General features: G+C 43.0%; 1 protein-coding gene across 11 annotated transcripts in view; it reads right to left on the reverse strand.

Moving 5' to 3' along the window:
• NFIA (nuclear factor I A) overlaps positions 1 to 21,014 on the reverse strand; it is a 248,099-nt gene that overhangs the window by 77,062 nt on the left and 150,023 nt on the right. For all 11 annotated transcript variants that reach the window (XM_033067031.1, XM_033067027.1, XM_033067022.1 and 8 more), the window contains exons 4-6: positions 12,201 to 12,275; positions 3,296 to 3,413; positions 838 to 965 (exon numbers count right to left, since the gene is read on the reverse strand). In XM_033067031.1, the coding sequence (XP_032922922.1) occupies positions 838 to 965; positions 3,296 to 3,413; positions 12,201 to 12,275 (321 nt within the window). The remainder of the gene's footprint in view (positions 1 to 837; positions 966 to 3,295; positions 3,414 to 12,200; positions 12,276 to 21,014) is intronic.

Raw genomic sequence — 21,014 nt, forward strand, 5'->3', positions numbered from 1 at the left:
CTCTGCACTTTTAGAGGACCTTCTCAAACTCTGGGAGGCACTGCTCGCCTTCCTCAAACAAATAAGACTTCTGTTATTTTTATTGGCAATACATACTTGGTTATTTAGCTGTAAGCAACACTGAGGCATTAAATTCACCTATGCACATAGCACTGACCCAAAAATATATTTCCAATAGTATTAAGCACCCAGATGATCTCAGGATAAGTGATCAATGGACAGTTAAGTATGTAACATAACATAACCCAAAAAATGATCAACAGGAAAGATCACACACAAAAATTAACTGAGAAGAGGCCAAAGAGCTTCCTCAACGTTCTGAAGTGTAACACCCAGTGATATCTATTTTGATATGAAGCCTCCAATCACACTTCACAGCATTACAGATTAATAAAACAACTCCTTCTGTAAGTCTCTTAAAAGTCATTACTAAGTGATCTCAAGTGTTGTATAATGCTTGAAAACTCCTTCTACCTTATATAAGTTTAGGGATATTTATTTAAGCAGCATAACTGATGGAGCACAGCCCAGACAGGTACTGCTTTTTGCTAGAAAACGCTCTCCCAGAACTAAATCTGGACAATTTGACAGAAAAAGACCGCCTATCTTCTGCTGCATTATTTAAATACTTCAGATATTTGGCCAAAACACAGAAGTGACACACTAGAGAAACATTCACAGCTGCAGGAGCAATAAAACCACTGCCATATTTTCATTAGCCCGTTTCTCGGAAGTGACGAGACGTCTAGAACTGGTCACCTCTCTAAGACAGCAATTCTGATAACGAAACAGAGCAAGTGGAGATGATGTTCTGGGGCTCTGGGAGCCAGGGCTTACCTGGCTCCACTTCATGCCATCCACTGGACTGGCTGCCACTGCCTGGAGAGCGCCCTTGGCTTGTGTAGAACGGCTCCTCACCAGGGCTGTCCATCTCATCCTCCACAGACTTGAGACGTTTTGTGGAGCTGAGAACGCAAAAAAAAACCATCATGAAGGCATGGGAGAGGAACCAAGGCACTGCTGTTGACAATAACTCTAGGTAGAACAGATCTAGGCACTTCGATGAGATACAAAACAACATTTCACAGGTCAAACCCCTAAACATGCACAGTTTGATCAGAAGTTAGTTTGACATTTAGGCTTTCACAGATTCAGAAGTAGGACATTTTTCAAAGCACGCAGAGGTCAATAAGAAGGCAAGAATTTCACTTTCATTGCGTGGTTCTTGCAGTTTGAGTGAACACAGTGATGGCACATGAGATTTATTTTCACCACCAGATTTTTTTCACTGCTAATTCTGAAAGCAAGTTGTTTATCAGTTCAAACTTCAATTTTCAATCTTTTCAATTAGCCCAGACTTCAGTCCCATAAGAAGAAACATAGGCAAGTGAATGATGGAAGAATCCATTCTTGGTTCAAATGTTCACGTTATCTTGCAATAAGAACCATTTGACTCTGCAGCTGTGCCAGCAAGCACAGAAAGCCCCCAGTGGGTATCTCTGGCCAGTGTCAGCATTAAAGAATCCCCCTGTGATACATCACACCTCCCTCACCAGAGGCTCAGGACACAGAAGAGCCCTTTGAGTGGTCTCTGGTGGCCACTGGCTCCAGCAGTTCTGCAGGGAGAGGATCCCAGAGCCAAAGACACTCAGCTTGGCTCTGCTTTCCATAATGAGTTGTACAGACTGCGTGGGGACCTCACTGAGAATTTCTCTTCTAAGTACTTTTCCAAGGCTGGGCCAGCTCACTTTTTTTTTATCCCCCCAAATCTGTATTCTATTAAGACTTAAGGCATTCAAGAACAGGCTCCTCTGTGTAGGGGGAACACATTTAACAGACATAAAATCTTCCACTATTGGTTTAGAGCCTGCAGCCTTCCCCACCCAAAGCTCTGCACAGGTAGGAGCTGGCGGGTGTGCAAAACCAGTTGGTGAGAAACAGGAAGAATAAGTCTTATGGCATGTGTGGAATGCAGGTTTGGCCATTCCTTAATTTAGAGAATTGTTATGTGTCAATAGGGGAAATTGTGTGCATACAATATAATTACCGCCTGATAATTCTGCTGAGTCTGTGTATTTAAAGAATTTTTTTTTTTTTCTGACTGGGAACAGCCTAATGAGAGGAAAACAAACATATTACCAAGTTATTAACTACCCATGCTGTTTATAATTAGCTCCTTATCAGTGGTAGCTATTTGCAGAAGAATAGAAGAGCAACAACTGAGCTCTTAAGTAACATTAATAACCTCACTTTTGCTTCTGGAGCCACCAGTAAATTCTACCTGAGAATGGTGCTAATGATGAGTGCTGTAGGCTACACAGTTTACAGGCAAGAAAGAAACAGCACAAAGTTTTTAATTGATGTGTAATGGGAATTGTAGTCACCGAGCTTCATAATGTGCACACTAAGTGTAAGACAGAATGTTCTTCCAATCACTGCAAACTGTAAGAAGTTACTGCTGAGCCTCTCGTTAAAGATCATTATTTTTAAAATAAAAAACAACAGCTATATTCAAACCATAGAGATTTTTCACACGTGCACTTTCTCACTGCTAAGCTGGTGGCACTGCAGGCTGAGATAAAAATGCAAAAGAGCGTTGGGCTGGAGTTAGACTTTCTTGTCATGTCTTTGAAATAAGTGATCTATTTTGGCTGTGGGCGAAAAAAGATCAATCTGGTTCCTTAATAGTGTTCAAGACTACTCGAGTGACTGAGCTTGTTTATAAATCTAATCTCATGGATGATTAAAGTGAAAGGTAAAAAATAAAAAATATCCTTGTTTGATAGTTGGCATCTAAGTCAAAATCACAATCAGATGGGGCAGTCATCTGCATTAGCAATTCAGTTTTCCAAAGGCTGAGTCACAAACTTCTACATGCTTTATTAAAACTAAATGCTTTATAGAGCAAGGCCCTAAAACAGTCTCACAGGTAACACTTTTTACAATAAAGAATACATGCAAGTCTATCTTAAGACTTTCCTTGCATATTATTATGCTCCAGGTTCTCTTCAGCCACAAGCTGAAACTCAACAATTCCAGTGGAACTTCTCCTGATACACCCAGATACAACCAGGAGCTACACAAGTCCATGCAGCAGTTTTTCTCAGGGGCTTGCACACACAAAAAGAACTTTACAGCAATCCAGCTGAACATTCAGCTCTGTGAATCTGAAACTGCTCCACATGGTGAGGCCCCCAAACAGCTTGTCAGAGAATTTAATGGTTGCTTTCCCAGATGAATGATGATGCTGGCCTGGGTTTCCAAGGAACCTGGCAGTAGGCAGAGATTGAATTACCTGGTAGAGGATGTGCTAGGTAAAGACCTCCTCATTGCTCCTGGGCTCATGCTGTAGTATGAAGAACTTTCCAAATCTGAGAGGGAGAAATTAGGGCCTGTTCCTGCAGCTATCGGTGCTGGGGAAACAAAAGAGATTGCAGTCAGTAAGTCATGTGAATATGGCATGAATTGCACTTCAAAATCACTTTCTTCTTCCTCATGGGTGTGTTTAGTTTCACAATGGGAACAGGTGGGATGTGGAAATTAGGAAATGTTAATGGTACCTGGCATTGCAATCAAGAAGATGGAAATTTTATCAAGAATACAATGTTCCATGATGTAGAATCTCTCTTACATTCCTCCAAAGATATTATTATTATTTTTTAAAATTAAACAATTATGACTTCCTCTAGGCGCTGCTTTTCTATGGATGTCATTCTAACATTTAATGAAACTTGTTGCTTTTAGGACCACGTTGTCTCTATTGGCATGGTTACAGATGGGCTGCACCATCCCTGTAGAGTGCTTGGCAGGATCTATAAGCAGCACAGGCAGGGAAATACACACCTCAGAACCTCTGGGGTACATGTGATGTACAGCCACAAGCACAGAGGTTAAAAAAGCAGATGAGAAACTTGAGTTCATTTCTGCCTAAGAGCATCTGAGCTTTCCTCTGGCCTCTCCTCCAGCTAAATCAAAGCTAGAGGCACATGACTCCCCAAAAGTTTTATCCAGCAGTGAGCTTCCACTCTTCAACTCATCACCTTATCCAGCACTGAAATTTTTATTGCAAGGGATATGAATCCCTGCAATTTCCCTGTCCTGGATCTCTGGTTTCACATTAAACATCACTGATTCTTACACACCCTGAAATCTGCAGGCACAAGCCATGAACTCCATGTGCTGTATTCTTCTGGGAGCAGACAAGGAGCAGAGCAGCTTAACATTGAAGTCAGCAGAGAATGGATTTCGTGCTGAAATGCCACTAATAAGCAAATGGTACCATGTCCACTGTGGCTGTTCCAGTGCTATTTACAGGACAATACAACTTCAGGGGCTGACAATTACAGATCATGATTTTCTCTCACACTTCAGAGCCATCTGAAAAAGGACGTCCTGCACAATGAACTGCACCAGCTTGGCCTGGGCTGCATTGTCTGAGAGCCCTGATTCACAGCCACAAAGGCAAAGCAGTCTCAGTGCCACACAGGGATGCTGAGCCAAGTTTAATCTTTGGTCTGAGAATCTGGCCCATTTTCAAACATGAAGAAATCTTTCAGTCCAACAGGGAAGGAGTGAGGAAATGAAGACAGGATAGCTCCTATCACCCAGCTAACATGTCTGGGCTGGGAGTGCTGCCACTGACTGTAACGGGGCCAGTATTTCACCCCAAGTCTTAAGGAGCTCACAATGTCAGATTTGACAGAGGAATAATGTAGCTTTGCAGCTGCCTCATCATCCCCACAAGACAATTAGTTGTTGTTTGGCAAGGATCTTTTAAGAACGTCATTGAGACAGAAAGGGAACAGCCTGGATATCCACGGACTTTTAAAAGCCGGGGACGGAAAATGCACAACGCCATTAAAACTTGGGGAAATCTGGAATGATCATTAAAAGGAATTAAGTTGGGAAGTAATTTATGACAAGAACACTCAAATCCTTTGTTATCTTCTCTTAACTATCATATGCTTCCTGCACACTGGGTATAAGAGAGGTTGTGTTAACAGAGGGAAAGAAAAATTAAGCACAGTAAAATTAACTCGTTTTATCAATTTGTGCTTTCTGCAACAGTTTCCTGACAGCAGCTACAAGAGGCTGTAAAACTGATGAATTTGCATGGAAAAAGAAACCGGTGTAAGTAATTTGTGTAAAAGGTAACAGGGACATGGACTGCTATAATTCAGACACCCTGCAGATAGCAGACTGCTGCAGTGTGTGCAGTTATGGGTTAGAAAAATGACCACACTGCAGTCAGTCTGACTTGAATGGAAATCAATCATAAAGGTACTCTCTGCAGCATCTACTCCACAGTTTTCAGCAACTTCCTTGCCAAACAGATTTGTGCTCTGCAAACCCTTTCCTGAGCAATTCCTCTGCACTCTCTGCCTCCCAAAGCCCAGCTTACAGGTTAAGCACACAGTTTTCCAAACAGGAACATAAAAAGGCAAGCACTAAATTAAAGCACTGTTTCTTTCTGAGGCACAATGAATTTCCTGGACATTGCCAGATTTATGAAACAGTTTTATTCCAAGGAGATAAGGAAGAAAAACTGGTATGTGGGTAAGGCTTCCCTTCTTTCTTTCTTTTCCCCTGCTGTGTTTATTGCCCTTTCCCCAAATCCCAGATTTTTCTTGAGTTGGCCCTATAGAAAAAAGGAATGTGTGTCCAGAGTAGGGCTAGGGTGGGAACAGAGTATTGCTGATGCTGTGTAAACTCAGTGCAAAGCAGAAAGGGCTGATCCCACAGGGGCTGCTGCCTGGGGAGCAAACACGGAGAACGCTGTGCTGGTCACCATGCCAGTTTGAAACCAGAGGGTTAAAGAACAAAAATCACCTTTAATAGACACCAGCAGAGGTTAAAGTGCCTGGTTGGGCTGTGGAGGCCAGTACCTGAACCCTGTGTCAGTCCTTGCACAGAAGCCACCACCCTGCCACCACCAGCTCAAGGTCTCTGGCCCCAGAAGTGCTGTGGCAAAGTTTGCACAGGGCTGAGCTGTTCCAAAATCCCTTCTCCAGCCTTTCTGACAGTGCCTGTCTTCCACCAAAGCCTATTTGTACCTTTGCTTGCAGTTATTGCATTTGCTGCTGTAAATCACAAGGTGCTGGAGCTGTGGCTGCCTCGTCCCTGGAAGTGTCCAAGGCCAAGTTGGAGCAACCTGGAGCTGTCCCTGCTGAGTGAGATGGGCTTTAAGGTCCTTTCCAACCCAAACCATTCTGATTCTATCACTCCCAGCAAAGGCAGCATCTCTGCAGGGTAGGCAAAGGGATCAAAGTGGTGCCAACTGCAGCAAAACTCTTGTCTAAACTAAAAAATTTATTCTAAACTAAAAAACTCTGTCTAAACTAAAAAACTCTGTCTAAACCAGAGCTGTTCATTGCAGCATATGGCAATCTACCCTAACCTCCCTACCCCTGTTCCTACACCCCCAGGAACACACTCCAGCCCCATGTGGAGCAGTGTGGTGGGAGCTGCAGCCTCACAAACTCCAGGTAACGACACTTAAAACACACCATTACCCCTGTAAGAAATGCTCTGCAGCAAAGTGACCTCCTGACAGCTCAGGAACATCCCCAAATGGGGAAGGATGTCAGAAACTGCAACTGTGAGTCAAAGCAAGAATCTCATCAAGATGCCACCTGACCTAGGGCTGTGAGCTGGAAGGAGATGAGAGGGAAGGATCCCTCTTGCCCCACACCCCATTTCAGCTGCTGGCATCACAAAAATTCCCTGTGCAGCTGGGACACAGAGGGGCAGGAGGAGCTGGTTTGCCCAAACAGAGGAGGAGGAGGAAGGTTGGTGCCTCTGCCTGACTCTTTTCTACTCCTGGGATGCAGGGCAGCACCACCCTGCTCCCTGCCTGCTCCCTCCAGCTCAGCTCCTCACCCCAAATGTCAAGAAAAATAATGGAGAAATTAAGAAAAAGCCCTCTGACTTAACCCAATTGCAATATTTATTTTGAAAAAAATTACTGAATTACAGAACAGGAAACCCACTAAGTAAAACCAGCTAGGCTGGCATTTGTATCCCTTGGAAAATGGCACTTTCTTTAAGCCACGTTAATATTTAGCCTCTCTCTTTATTTTTTTCCCCATTTGTATGTATTTATTTTTACAGAGGGGCTGGGATGTGACTAAGATCATTACACATGTAACACTGCAGTGAAGTGATAATGTGCTTAAGGTTAAATGGGAGAAACACGACATTTGACTAATAAACTTTTTCCTGTGTTGTGACTCCATAAACAAAGGGAAACACACTGTGCTGCTGCTGCTGGGAGGAAAGGGGAGCTGTGTGGGTTTTTTTATTTTTTTTTTGGAAGGCCTTTGTTTGCTCCAAATGTATCATTAGATTCAAAGAGGTTTCACCAAATACAACAGATATGAAATGTGTGATGTTCATTTTAAAATTACAAGTACAGCCTGCTATTGACCATCTAATTATGCTGAGTTCCATTTATAAACATAGCTAACCACTAAGTTTATAGAGACTTTTTGTGCTGCTTTAATAGGATATTGATCGAGAGCAAGGTTTGAGTGGACTGCCATTGAATTGTGTAATGGCATACAAAAGGCAAGGTCACGGCAACTGTTCACTCTATGCCTGCAGTCTATTTTTTATTATAATCTTTTTTTTTTTTTCCCTCCCTCTCATACCCAAGCCCACACAGAGAGTTTTGGATAGCAGTGCTTTGCTAAGGAATATAGAGAATCTTTTTAAATGTTCATTTTCATGCTGCTGACTTTAACTGCCTTCACTACTGTAGTGCTTAGTATAGCAGAAAACACACAGGCTGCAGCTCAGGGAGAGCAGGTTTATCACACCCTGCCTGCACACACGTGCTCTGTGAACCTTTCCTCCTCTCCTGGGCCACCAAAAGGCATCCATCACCCAGCCCAGCCCCTCCACAAGAGCCAGGACACCCAGGATGTGCTGGGATTCACTTTCCCAGTGGGATAAGCTGGGCAGGAGGCACGAGGAGGCTGCATTTCCTCCATGCCTGGAGTGCTGGCAGTGCCTCTCCATCCCAGCCCTTGTCCTCATGGCAAGGACACTTCAGCCCCTGTCTGCTCCATCCCCAAGCCTGGCACCTGCTGCATCAGCGTGGCAGCATCCTGAGCTTCCCAAACCGCCCTGCCCACACCCGTGGAATTCATCTGAGTGTTTCAGGGATAATCAGCTGGCCCATTTCTGTGTGTGCACAGGAGCAGTGACCAAGGTGGTGTGCTCGTGGTGCCACAGGCTCATCAGAAGGATTACAAATCCCCCCCTGCTCCTCACTGCACACAGCACACGTTGAACCCAACGTGTGGCATTTTCAGGCCAGGGTGCAGTCAGAATTCCCTTGTTTATCAGCACGAAGAATGATGTCATTTTTGACAAATAACACACCACCAAACAAATATGTTTGATTTGGCTCTAGCCAACGTTCATAAATCCTGAATCTTTCTTCACATCCTGGGTAGTGCAGTTTATCTGGCTGCTTGAGTGACCTCTGAGGGAGGAGATCTTCCCAGCAGCTCTCCCTGCACTAGAGCCCATGGTGCAGACTCAAAGCCAAGGGGGGATGCATTCCCTGTGCCTTTCTCCCTGCTCCAGCCTGCCAGGACCTCCCAGCCCTCGCCAGGGGAAGGGGACACTTGGCACCTCCTGCAGAGGGTCTCCTCAGTGCCCTGAGACAGCTGCCCACAGGCAGGGGAATATTTTCCCAACAAGGGGAGAAAAGGAGGAGGTTTCACTTGGCCAACAGCTGGCTGTCAGCTCCCAAACCCGTCCATCCCCAACGCTTCTGAGCCTTTTGTTGTCAGCACAGACCTCTCCAGAGAGGGAAGAATGAAGCCTCTGTTATCTGGAAGGGTCTCCCCAGTATCTGGGGTGACAGACAACACTCAGAGAGGAGCTCACACCCTCTGCCTGCTAATAATGGAGGAGAACTGACAGCATGAGCTGCAACACCCACATCAGACAGGGCTGGAGAGGAGTCTTTGTTTTTCAGATGCACATCTATGATCTCTTTTCTCTGTTTTACTAGGCTCTGCAAGGCTCAGCAGCTGGGCAGCATTTCGAAAGAAAACCTGCATCTATAGGACTGAAGAAAGCAAGTTTCTGTTACCAACACGGTCTAGACTTGTTCAATAGCTCACAGAAGTGTGATGATCAGCACTGATAGGCAAGATAGATAACAGAAACAGCTGACCTTTCACTTGATTAATTCATTCCCCAAATTTGCATGACGGAGACAACTGCCTCTTACTTGAGACTCCTTGTCATGTGGACCTCTGGGAACTTTACTAAATAAACCTGGCACATAATTGCTACCCACAATATTTTGTAAGATTAATTTTAGATAACAGCTGCCACGGGCCAGTTAAAATTGGGGGAAATCACTTATTTCGATCATTATATTAGCAAAAGCAAGCATAGCAAGAAAATAACAGTGGGCAGACACAAAGATGACCTTTTTGGAAGGAGGACTGGTCTCAAATCAGAACACAGGAACATACAGACGACCCAGAGAGGGTTATATTAACTTTAAAAGACCTTGCCTACCAATTTAGGTAAATATGCAGCAATTACCTTGTTGCTCTGTTATGTTAAATAATTCTTTGAATATGAGCATGTGAATTAATACTGAGTTTTCTGGGAATATGCTGCTAGACTTGACACTAAACATATCCTACTGGGTAGCCAGGGCATGTCAGGCTGTGGGCTTCTCAGACCTCATAAAGTAAACAAGGTTAAGGCTGGTCAGTACATGTCTGGGGCATCTCCAAGGAAAATCCAGGGTGCTATCAAAAGCAGTGTAGCTAAATCAGTTGCTGGCACCCTTCCCTCTGAGTCAGTTCTGAAGTGATATCCCGATATGCTTTGGGGACACTATTTTTGGTAGAGGTGCTGGCTTGTAGACAGGATATAAAACTGAGGTCTTGACCTCCCAGGGTTATTAAAGAGCCCACGAAAAACAGTGCAAACCCCCATGTCTGGAACAGATAAAAGCCCAATCTTGATATTTTTCCCACCAACACCTTCTTTCTTATTTCTAATAAAGTCCATGCTCTTCCTGCATGCAGGTGCCCCATGCTTGAAGGTGGTGCACGTCAACTGCAAGCAGAGGGAACGTCTCAGACACAGCTCATAATTTGCAAAACATGCTGAGTGCTAGGATTTCTGATACCCAGTGTTTCAGTTTAGTTACAATAAAATATCAGGGAAAATTAATAAGCTTGAAACACGATGCTCAGGAGGTGAGTGCCAAGCTCTGGGGGAGGCTGGGAAGGCTCCAGCCAGGAGTGGGGCACTTTCCTAGGAAAAGTGCACACATGGAGCACGGCTGACAGAGTCCAGAGCAGCTCTGCAGTGCAGATAACACTGTGGGGAAGTGGGATGCCTTGCAGAGGGGGAGGGTGAACCCTTGGGGCTTCAAAAGGCTCACACTGAAAAGCTGTCACGCTGAAATGAAGTGACACAACGTGGAGACGCTGGGATCCTGGTGACAGCCTGGGCTTGTCCACCCTGGCTGCAGGTAGCAGCCAGCTCTGCTCCCTGCACAGCCCAGCTGGATGCCAAAAGCTCTGCCTGAGCACTTCAGCAAGTGAACTGGTGTGCTGAGCACTCAGCAGCTCCTCTTGACTTATGAGTCCTCTTAACTTTGCCCTGCTCTCAAAATTCCCACCGGTTGTCAGGGAAGGAAGCTCAGGAGAAATGTTTTCTGCAACATCTCTGCCTTTCTCCAGGGCATACAGCTCTCTCACTCTTTATACTTTCCTTGTGCCATCCTTTTTTTTTAATTGTAAAACCAATTTACTAGTTAGTGTCTTTCCAAAAGAGGAAATAAACCAGGAAAATCCTCTGAGAAACTCTGTGTTCTGACTCAAAACCACAGATTTTCTACTAAGTTTGTGCCAGTTAGATTCTAGCCCCAGAATGACTTAAATTACATGCCCAGAGCCAGCACACAAATAAATATTTCTGCTATCTAGGAGGAGAAGCATTTTTATCATTTAAAGAGATTGGTTGCAGCCTAAGGTTTTAAAGGGTCACAGAGCTCAGGGTTTCACCTGGAGCAGTGGTGATTGATGATGTGATATTATCCCACAGCTCCACACTAGCTGGAGAAAAGATGGTTTGGGTTGGAAGGAACCTTAAAGATCCCTGAATTCCACTCTCCACAACACCTGCAGGTTGCTCCAGCCTGGCCTTGGACACTTCCAGGGATGAGGCAGCCACAGCTTCTCTGTGCCCCATCCTCACAGGGAATAATTTTTTTAGATCCCTAAAGGACTTGTTCCTACAGGCCTGGCTTAGCAGCAGTGTCTCTGCAAGACCCTGTCCATACTCTTGGACTATCTGGATTATGCCTTTGCAAAATCCAATCAATGCACCTTTGATCAATGGAACAGGGTGGTGACAGGTACTCTTAATTCAGTGTTGTTAGTGAGTATTGACAAGCCTGTAATGATCATGCTGCAGTGTGTCACTCACACTGGGGGCATTAGCATTTCTTTAAAGGTCAAAATCCAAATCCTTCTAGAAGACAGAATTCCATACAGCTAATGGAAAATGTGGGCCTGGGGAAGTCAGGATGTGTGAGATTATCAGGGCTGAAGTTGGCACAATTGTTGGCATTATTAATGACTTCAGTGACTTGCAGGTGTACAAACCCCAAATTCAGAGAACACCTGAGCTGGAAGGGACCCATCAAAGTCCAGCTCCTGGCCCTGCACTGGGACAGCCTCAAGAATCACACACACATGTACACATGGCATGGATGAACACAATGTGAAAAAACAGCATCAGAAAATTTCCAGGCTTATGTGCACAGCTCAGGTAATTTCCAGAGGTCTGGTTCCAATACAGCCCTTGGATCCTCCAAGGGATCCATAGGAAGCTGATTTCTGTATGCATTTGTCTGCACTCTGCCCATTTTCAGCTGGGTACCAGACGAGCTTATCAACTTACACATGCAAGTTTGCAGAATCGAATTATTTATGAGCTCACTTTAAAATTCTGCTGGTTTATTTTCACCCACTTAAAGAAGTGGCACATAAATGCTGTCCACTGGTAAGAAGAGGGGAGAAGAGAGTCCTAATTTTCAAGATGCTGTTTCTGAATTGAGAAAGGGAACCATAAGAATCAAAGAAAAAAAAAAAAAAAAAGACAACTTGGATTGCAGAAACCACATAAACTGGCCACAAAATGATACTTACTTTGTGAGACTCTTACTAGCTCAGTCACACTGAAAACACCTGATGTGACAAAACTGTCCTGGAAGCCCAAATGTCCTACAAAACAAACAGAGTGAGAGAACTGCGATTAGCTTTAAGCATTTAATGACAGTATTCTCAAATACTTTACTTTCATTTACACTTAAAATGTGACATCTAATTTCCCACTTAGCAGTAATTATTGTTTATGTAGGTGGGTAACCAGTCATACAGCTATGTAGGCTGCTTTGTGGTTTCTATCTAGAGGTTAGGAAAGCTAACATGACACATCAGCAGGGAGATTTTTACATGTTAAAGCATCTCAACAGGAAATCTGAAACAAAAGAGGACTATTTTAATAAACGGTTACCTTGGATGACCCCTAATGACTTCACAACTGAAATGAAAATACTGTACCTAGGAAACAGACAGGACAGCTAAGTTCCATAATCGTTTTAAACATTATTCTCTAAAGAAACATCTGATCAGGATTATCTACCCATTCATTCAAACCAAACAAGATTTAAAGACATATTCTTCATTTTTCTAAGGTTACACTGGGGGGATCTTAAAAAAAAATTAAATTAAGGCCTTTTCAACTAAAAAAAAAAAAAAATCTAACATTTAAAACCAGGTTTTGAAAAGGAAAATAAATCTCTGCATAAGAAAAAGTAATAACTTTGTGGACAGTCTGTAAGAAGCAGGGCGGACACATCCACGCTCCTCGTGCAAGGAATGCCTCTACACTCGGTATCAAAATGTGATGGCACTTTACATAACAGTATTTTCCTTCTTCTCTGCAAACATGCCCACCACCAAATGTTCATTTAATTTTCACGGCTATGCTCAGTGACAAAGGAGCAGCCCGGGCTGCAGCCCAGGCCGGACCGGGCGGGACAGAGCCGGACTTCAATTAGAGGGAGGGCTGCACTGGCCAGGCTGACCTCCTGCTTTGGCAATCAGGGTCACAGCAGAAATCGCAGGATAAAGGGATTATTAAAAGAACTGTAAAGTCCTGCTTGCCCACAGGATAAGTGGCATACCTTTTTAGGTTGTCCTACTTAGAGTCACCGATTCCGGCGCACGCACACATTTATTATTGAATGTTTTGCAGGGGCACCATCTGCTCCATCGTTAATTGTTTGTCAGGCTCAGTACGATTTCCCTGCATCCCATGTATTCTCCTGCACCCCACGCTCATGCTGGGAATACCTGTGCACCTTTCTCTAATGGCTAATCCCATTTCTCTAAGGGCTAGCTGCACATTTGTACTCCTGGCTTTCTTTTGGGGCTGTTTAAACAAACCCAGAATATCCCACTGCCACTTCTACCTGCGGAATGGGATGCAAAAAAGAGTTCTGTACAGCTCTACAGAGGGTGGAATGTCAGGTAGCGTGTCAGGGAAAGGTTTGGGAGAGATCTGGAGGGAGGTGAGCTGTTCACCTCCAGCCAAGATCTCCTGGAATTCTGCTCCTACACAGAAGAAGTTCCCTGTTTCTGCGAGGAGCCCACGGTGCCAGATGAACGCAGTCTCTAAGCTAACAGACTCCAGACAAGTTTCTGCATCAGGCATGTTTTTATACTCCAGCAATAATGATGAGTTTTCAAACTGTGTATATGTATATCTTTGGGCATCCTTGTGTATGTGTGTATACATATGTATTATGTACACAAACATATAAATATACACAAATCTGTCATGCTCCAGCTGTAGATAAATGCACTATAAAATATTGAAATTGATGCTGAAATTCAACACAAACAAATTCCTCAATCTGCAAACAAGGTTTTTATTTACATCAAGAGAATAAATTTTTCTCTACTTCAAATGAAAAAAAATGTTCTTACAAGCTTTTATTTTTCCTTATTTTCAATTTAGAAATAGCTCCCAGATAGCTGTTCAGTGCTTTTGCCTGACCTGCTTTGTATTTTCCCACAATAAAGGTGATGACTACCTCATTCTGCTTTTTAGAAACAGTTGCTGCCCATACACAACGTTTGTTCATCGCCGATTTCCCAAGTATTTTTAATATGAAGATCTACTTTTCATATGCTGCAGCAGACCTGCCTATTGAATTAAATGATCTGTGAATTAAAAATAATTCTCTTAGGTCTTCACTGAAACCACTCATGTGCCTAAAATTAAGCATATGCTTAAGTGCCTTGCTGGATGGGGGCCAGGACGCTTACTACTCCGCAGAGCCCTTCGGAGGGAAGGCAGTCTATGCTGTGTAACTTCTCACACTGTGCTCATCATGGCAGCATCTGAGCAACTTCCAGAAGTGCATCCAGCAATGCCACGAACATCTGCCACGTGTTGTTTCTTTCTGCAGAGCACCACACTGGCTCTGCTCTGCTGTCCACTCCCACCTGCGTTTCCCAGGCGGGTCCCCACCGCATGGAGAGTGAAGGTGAAATTTAAATATGGAAGGGAAAAAAAAAACCCATCCTGAATCATAGCCACAGTAGGATATTTGGTTGATTTTTAAAAAGGGAAAGCCCTTTGCAATTATCCAGTAAAAATGTGATTTGTGGCAAGGCAAACCACGTTACTTTAACCTGTCACACACAGGTGAAACCAAAGTGCCATTTTAAATAGATTCTAACTCTCATGGCATGGGAGAAGATGAGTAAGTTATCTTGGGCTTGCTGACTTCAATATTCCTATCTTGGGTACACTTGAAATGTCCACTTACTGCTGCAGGAACATTCCTTATGGGAGAACATGTGATAGTAATCATTAAACAACAGCATGCAATGAGCATGGTTAGATTTTCATCCTTCAATACCAAAAATAAACATTTCACAAATAAAAGGTGAATTTCACAACTCTCCAACTTGATATTTACTTACAAACATTAGGAAATCAGGGGCTTGTGTTGCCAATCATTAAGAATACCTTGATACTCACAAAAGCCATGCCCTTAGCTTAGAGCTGGATCATGAATGTATTTTGAGGTTTGGTTGGTCTGAGAATTTGCAGTTCAGTAGAACCCCATGGAATTTTTAAAGGTTTGCCTGGCCTAAGACTCTTGGTTTTGCTGAGCTGGGATAACAGTGAGAGAAGAAAACGAGGGAAACAGTACAAAGAACTGAAATGTGCAAAAGAAGAATTACTGGGAAATATCAGCATTGGTAAAATATGTGAAGTTAACTTTATTAACAGGGGTCAAAATGTAAAAAAGTTATCAATTTGGCTGATCCACTTAATTCTGAATGAGATGAAAAATAGGTAAAGTCAAGCAATTACATATGTAGATGTTAGCATTAACAAACTTCTGCACTGAAAAGATGATTAAATATCCTGAAAGCTCCCAACATTTACATTTCATAGGGCACTTTACTGAAATATTGCACTGTGACAATCTTGCCCAATATCCAAGAGATGGGACATTGAAACTGCTGTGTATGGCAGGTCATGTCTGCAGCTTTGTGCAACAGCCACAGTTTGGTAGTAAAACAGGTGCTGAAAATGAACCTTGCAGAGTTCATGCAGTGAAATTTGGGGTACAAATGAAGACATGGCTGGCCAGGGCAGGCTGACTCAGCAAAGCTGCTGGAGCACGTGCTTCACTTCCATCACCTGCCTGGCTAAAGCACGTGCTCACTGCCCTGCCAAACAAAGATGGGCTGACAACCTCCAGGAGGAATCAAAATAAATGGTTCAGTCATTCCTTCAGTCAAGTCTAGGGGCAGGTAGGACTTGGCTCATCACCTAAGATCTCACTTTGGCCCACAAAGATGATCATCTTTTCTCTAAGAGGGGGAAATACCCAGGATAATAAGACCAAATTGAATCTAGAAGATCAGTAACTAATAAATCATTGTGCACAACAGCACAACATTATTGTACCAGGTACCACATGGAAAACATCTTTCCATAACTTGATGGCTGCTTTAATTGGGGAGAAAAATCCCATTGCCATTTACATATTCTTCTTTTGGATCCCAGCAAAGAAGTCAGAAGAAAAGGCTTCAGTTGCTGGAGCCTAATTCTGATGTCTCTCAAAGAAGTTTTAAACAAATCTTTCTGCACTGATCAAATGGAGTTTCACCTCATTTTCTCCTAATTTACACTGGCAGAGGAGAAATCAGGATTAGGACTTGTTGTCTAGTGCTATTTGTTTTGAATTATTAAGCAAACATTCCTATTTCAATGAGTAAACGTGTACAAAGGCAACTAACCTTCGTCCTAAAATGGAGTTTACAGGGAGAGTATTGTCTGCTTTCCCAATTAATGCAGTAAAAAGAAGTCTCAGACGTTGAGCTACCAATCAAGAGCTTGTGTTGTAGCTTGAGAAAATCATGACTGATGCAATTACTTTTATGTAGAAAGACTGAATATAGTCTATAGGTTAAAGTTCATCGGGTTATTGTTCCTTAATTGAATATCTGAAGATGTTTTCAAGGTGCTCAAGGTATTATTGTTATTTAATTAGCAGGCTTCCTTGCGTAATCCAACAGTATTATTTTTGCTATAAAACAGTTAGATTGCACCATAAATACACAAGGTATTTTCTAAACAGAGCTACAGCTGGTTCCCTGAAAGCCAAGCTTAAATAAAACCGGCAGAGTTACTACTTTGAAGATGAAGAAGCCCTAATTCAGTTATTTTTCTTCCACTACAATCTGAATGACAATGTATTAAGCTTCAGTAAACAGCTTTTTGGGAGACTTTGATTTCTTTTCAGTGTTTTGAAATTACACAAGTTCCCCCAAACTAGCACTGAACCCATTTCTAAGGCTTTTTTCATGTCCAGCATCTCACTATACATAGCCATCTTAAAACCTTAAAATAGTAATAATCAATTAGGGTCTCAAGCCTATTATCTTCACCAAATGCCTGATTAAAAGAAAAGCCCTCTCTGCTCGAAGTGCAACTTGATTCCTTTTGGTTTTATCCTCTATCTAGATAATCCCATGTTTCACAAACAATGCAGAGCAATAATGTGGCTGAGAAAATTAATGTCTGTATCACACAGCACACGCAGGCCTGGAGAGAGGGGATGTTATCACAGGGAACCCGGCTCACCCCCAGGACTCCCAAAAGATTAGCAGTTCCAGGGCTGCTCTGGCTGAGGAGGATGGGGCTGGGGGAGCTGCTCCTAATCTGCACTCTCCAGCAGAACAGGGAAGGACTGAACATGCGTGCTTCAGTCAAGACCTTCATAACATTTACACTCTGCTTAATTGGAAGGTGAGTTTATCAAGGCTGGGCTGACCCAGCTGAGGCAGCCTTGCCATTGCTGAGAAATAGCTCAGCTCTATCCCCAGCTGGAAATACAAAGCAAGATCCATGGGGCTAAGCTGTATATATAAAAAAAAACTAACTCTGAATCTAAAAAAAAAAATGGAGATGGAAGAGAACATCTATGCCAGCCACAAAATTCTGTCCAAGGGAATGTCTGTGCCATTCTGATGGCAGACAACACCAGGCTGGGATACTGAATGTAGGAACAATGAAATCTGAATTTACCAGCAACCCCCAAATACTGATCACCAGAGCTGCCACAGTGGCCTTATTTTAATTGTTTTGCACAAAATGCATCCCTCAAATTTGTAAAAGAGAAACCTTTAATGGCAAATCAGACCACATTTTTAATTTGTGGACATTTCATAGAAGAGTTAAGCAAGATATTACACATTAAAAGTGATGCAGACACTCATTCCCTGACAAATGCTCCCACTCCTATTTCGTCTTGTTATTTCCAATACAATTTTAATGGCACAGCAATAGCTCACCTCGGACAAATTGCACATTTTCTTATGAAAATAACTGTGGGGCCACATGTCACAGATGCTGTTATTTTCCCTGACTTGCTACCTGCCTTTGGCTGAGGTTTTAGGAAGCACCAGAACTTTCTCTGTGGCCCATAGCAGGATGGATTAGACCGTCCAGGGCATGTCGTGTCAGTACAATAGAGGAACACTTTTAAGACTTTAAAGTCATGTAATACAATTCTAGGCTGGATCTTTCTTGTTAAAAAAAGTAGAATGGGAGTGATTGAAAGAGAAAAGGGCCAATATTTGACAACAGAAATCAGCATAACCTCCTAACAGCGGCAGTCATGGATGACTGCCCTTTGACCCGGGGAGATTATGTGGGATTTCAATGACAACAGCTGGAAGTGAGCATGTGAGAATAGAGAACACAGATCTGAGGCCTCCTACAAAAGACTGCACAATCCCTGCCCAGATCTGAGTGTTGATTAGAAATTGTTTCCTGGTCCTGGCTTAATAGACTGTGATAATGAAAGTTTTGTTAACCCTTCACAATATGCAAAACCACTGGTAAATGATTTGCCTTTTTGGGTTTTAGCTAAAAAGTCTGTGTCCAGCAGTCAGTGAAATTCAATGCCTAATACTCCTTTTTTTTTTTTTGGGTACCCAGAGCTCAAGTTCAGCTCCTTTTCCATCTGGTTTGTGGCCATTGGGAATCAATGTCTGTTAAGAGTGGCTTGGAGGAAGGACTGTCACCCTTCCCTAAGGAACCCACCCGAGCAGGGATGCTCCAGAGGTGAATCAGAACACAAACACATGTGTAACCTCTCTCTCTGTGTTACTTTTCCTGCTCATGGCACTTTAGAATCTCTAATGAGAAAAACTCCAAATTATGCTTTCAATATTTGTCATATTGAGCTTCAGAGTCCGGGCTGCAAATTAATGAACGTGGACCACAGCAAACATGGCATCAGGTGTGTCACCAACAGCCTGGTCCTGCACAGATCCCCTGCAGCCTCAGCTCTTAGGAGATTCAAACTCATTTTATATTTAAGTGCAGAGATAGTGGAATTAATGGAAACTTATTACTGTTAATGAACCGATTACAGATTGCAATCAATCATGTCAGGTTTTGTCCAAGTGGTGGCACACGGATGGCTCCTCTCTCTTGAAGACAAAGGTCTTCTTGAAACATTGAAAGCATTTCAATTCACATTAAAGACCTTGTGTAATGGAAACCATTCCTAAGATGTCTGGTGTGGGTTTTCATTTCTGATTGCTCCTAACATCATTGGGTACTTTTCAGTACTCGTGTGAGTGAGAAATCAGTTAAATACAGTTTTTTGATATAATGATAAAAATTTAGAATCTCCCTGTCTACCATAAACCAAATTTGATAAAAAAAAACTGCATTAATACCGATAGAGGCCTATAGCTTGAAAAACAACAGATGTCTTAAATTAGCATATTTCTGTTTCAGGTCCTCCATCCAAAAATGAAGTATTAAAGAAAAGAAGGAAAAAATCATTATAAATGGTCATACTCATTTGGCAGCTTATAAAATAATGTGCCTCCTCAAAAGCATTTCAAAGTAAATGAGATGAAATCTACCTTGGGATAATAATTCTGGAATATTTATAGCATCCAACAATAAAAAGAGTAATAAAAAGAAAAACCTGCCTCCCTGAAAACAATAATATGAAGGAGTTATTTATCTTCATATTTTCATATCGGCCCTGGTTACAAGAGCAGTGACAGCTGAGATCTCCAAGGTCTGTGGTGATATTGCCAGTGACTCAGTGTCCAAATGGAGCTTCCAGGGAAAGCTGGCAGCGTGTGGTGCTGCAGGGTGTTCCCTGGGCACCCACCAGCACGGCAAATACGGGCACTGGAGGGCAAGACCCAGGAGGGGATATTGCCATCCCTGCCCACCTCCATCTCCAAGGCTCTGTAAAATAACGTCCCAATCACAAGCCTGGCGTTGCATTAACCCCAGGACTCCCCAGACAGCTGGGAAACCTCCTAATGTGAGGATCACAGTTCCATCCACTGGTCATTTTTTGATGCCAGCACCTTATTTCTGGTGCAGCCTGGAAGCGTGCGTTTGCACGGCTCGCTCCATCAGCTGCCCTTGCTCCTCTTCATCACCAGCCCTTGCTCCTCTCACTCCCCACCAAGTATCAGCTGGTATTTTGCCTCCTGAATCTGCCCACTGGTTTCTAGGAAGCTGCTGGCAGGAGGAAGGAGCCGGTGGCAGGGCTGTGTGCTGCAGCCACGTTCCGGTCCGCACGCCGCCGGAGCGTGCCTTGGAACACGCACAGCCTACTTGGGTTTGCACTGCTCCAAATTAGAATTTAGCTACAGTATTAATGCCATAAATATTATTGTTCATGCTGTGTGAAGAACATCAGTGTGAAAATAAATGTAAGGATATTTAAAAACTGGTGTGGAATACTTAGGTATTCAGACTAATCACGGGCTGAAATAAGCACATTTGTTTCAAATCCTGTTTATAGCACTGCAGCCCCTCCCTCCTTTAAATCTTCCTCTTAACCATAGTGATGTTTATTGAATACCTGTCATTTCTCCAGCAGCATGTGCCAACAGCGGCTTACCAGTGCCAGGCTGCATGAAAACCCTTCTGTCTCCTATTCTCCAAGGGGCTCCCTTAGATCAACCACTACCATACCCAATACACTGAAACCCATAAATTTGCAGATACTGTAGTCAAAATTCTTAACAGGAAAGTGCACCCATTTTGCCCAGTGTAGCATACTGAAATATCACATGGTGAGAAGCATTTCTCACCATGTGTAAACTGTCAATTTGATTTGAAATTAAAATTTTTGATTAACATGAGCATTTCTGAGCCTCCCGCTGGCAGCAGCCCTATTGCTGAAAAGTGACATGATTTGTGACACACATGCTGTACAGAAGCCCCATGCCAGCAATTGTTAAAACCATTTTCATTCTGCTTTAATACGGTATGACACTCAGGAAAATAATTTTAATATTTAGGAGAAAGAGGGTAAAGGCTTAAGGACTGAAGTCTTTTATGGGTGTAAAGCGGGATTAGAGCAGCACAGAAAATCGGCA

This window comes from Catharus ustulatus, chromosome 9, assembly GCF_009819885.2.
Source record: "Catharus ustulatus isolate bCatUst1 chromosome 9, bCatUst1.pri.v2, whole genome shotgun sequence".
Classification (NCBI taxonomy): Eukaryota; Metazoa; Chordata; class Aves; order Passeriformes; family Turdidae; genus Catharus; species Catharus ustulatus.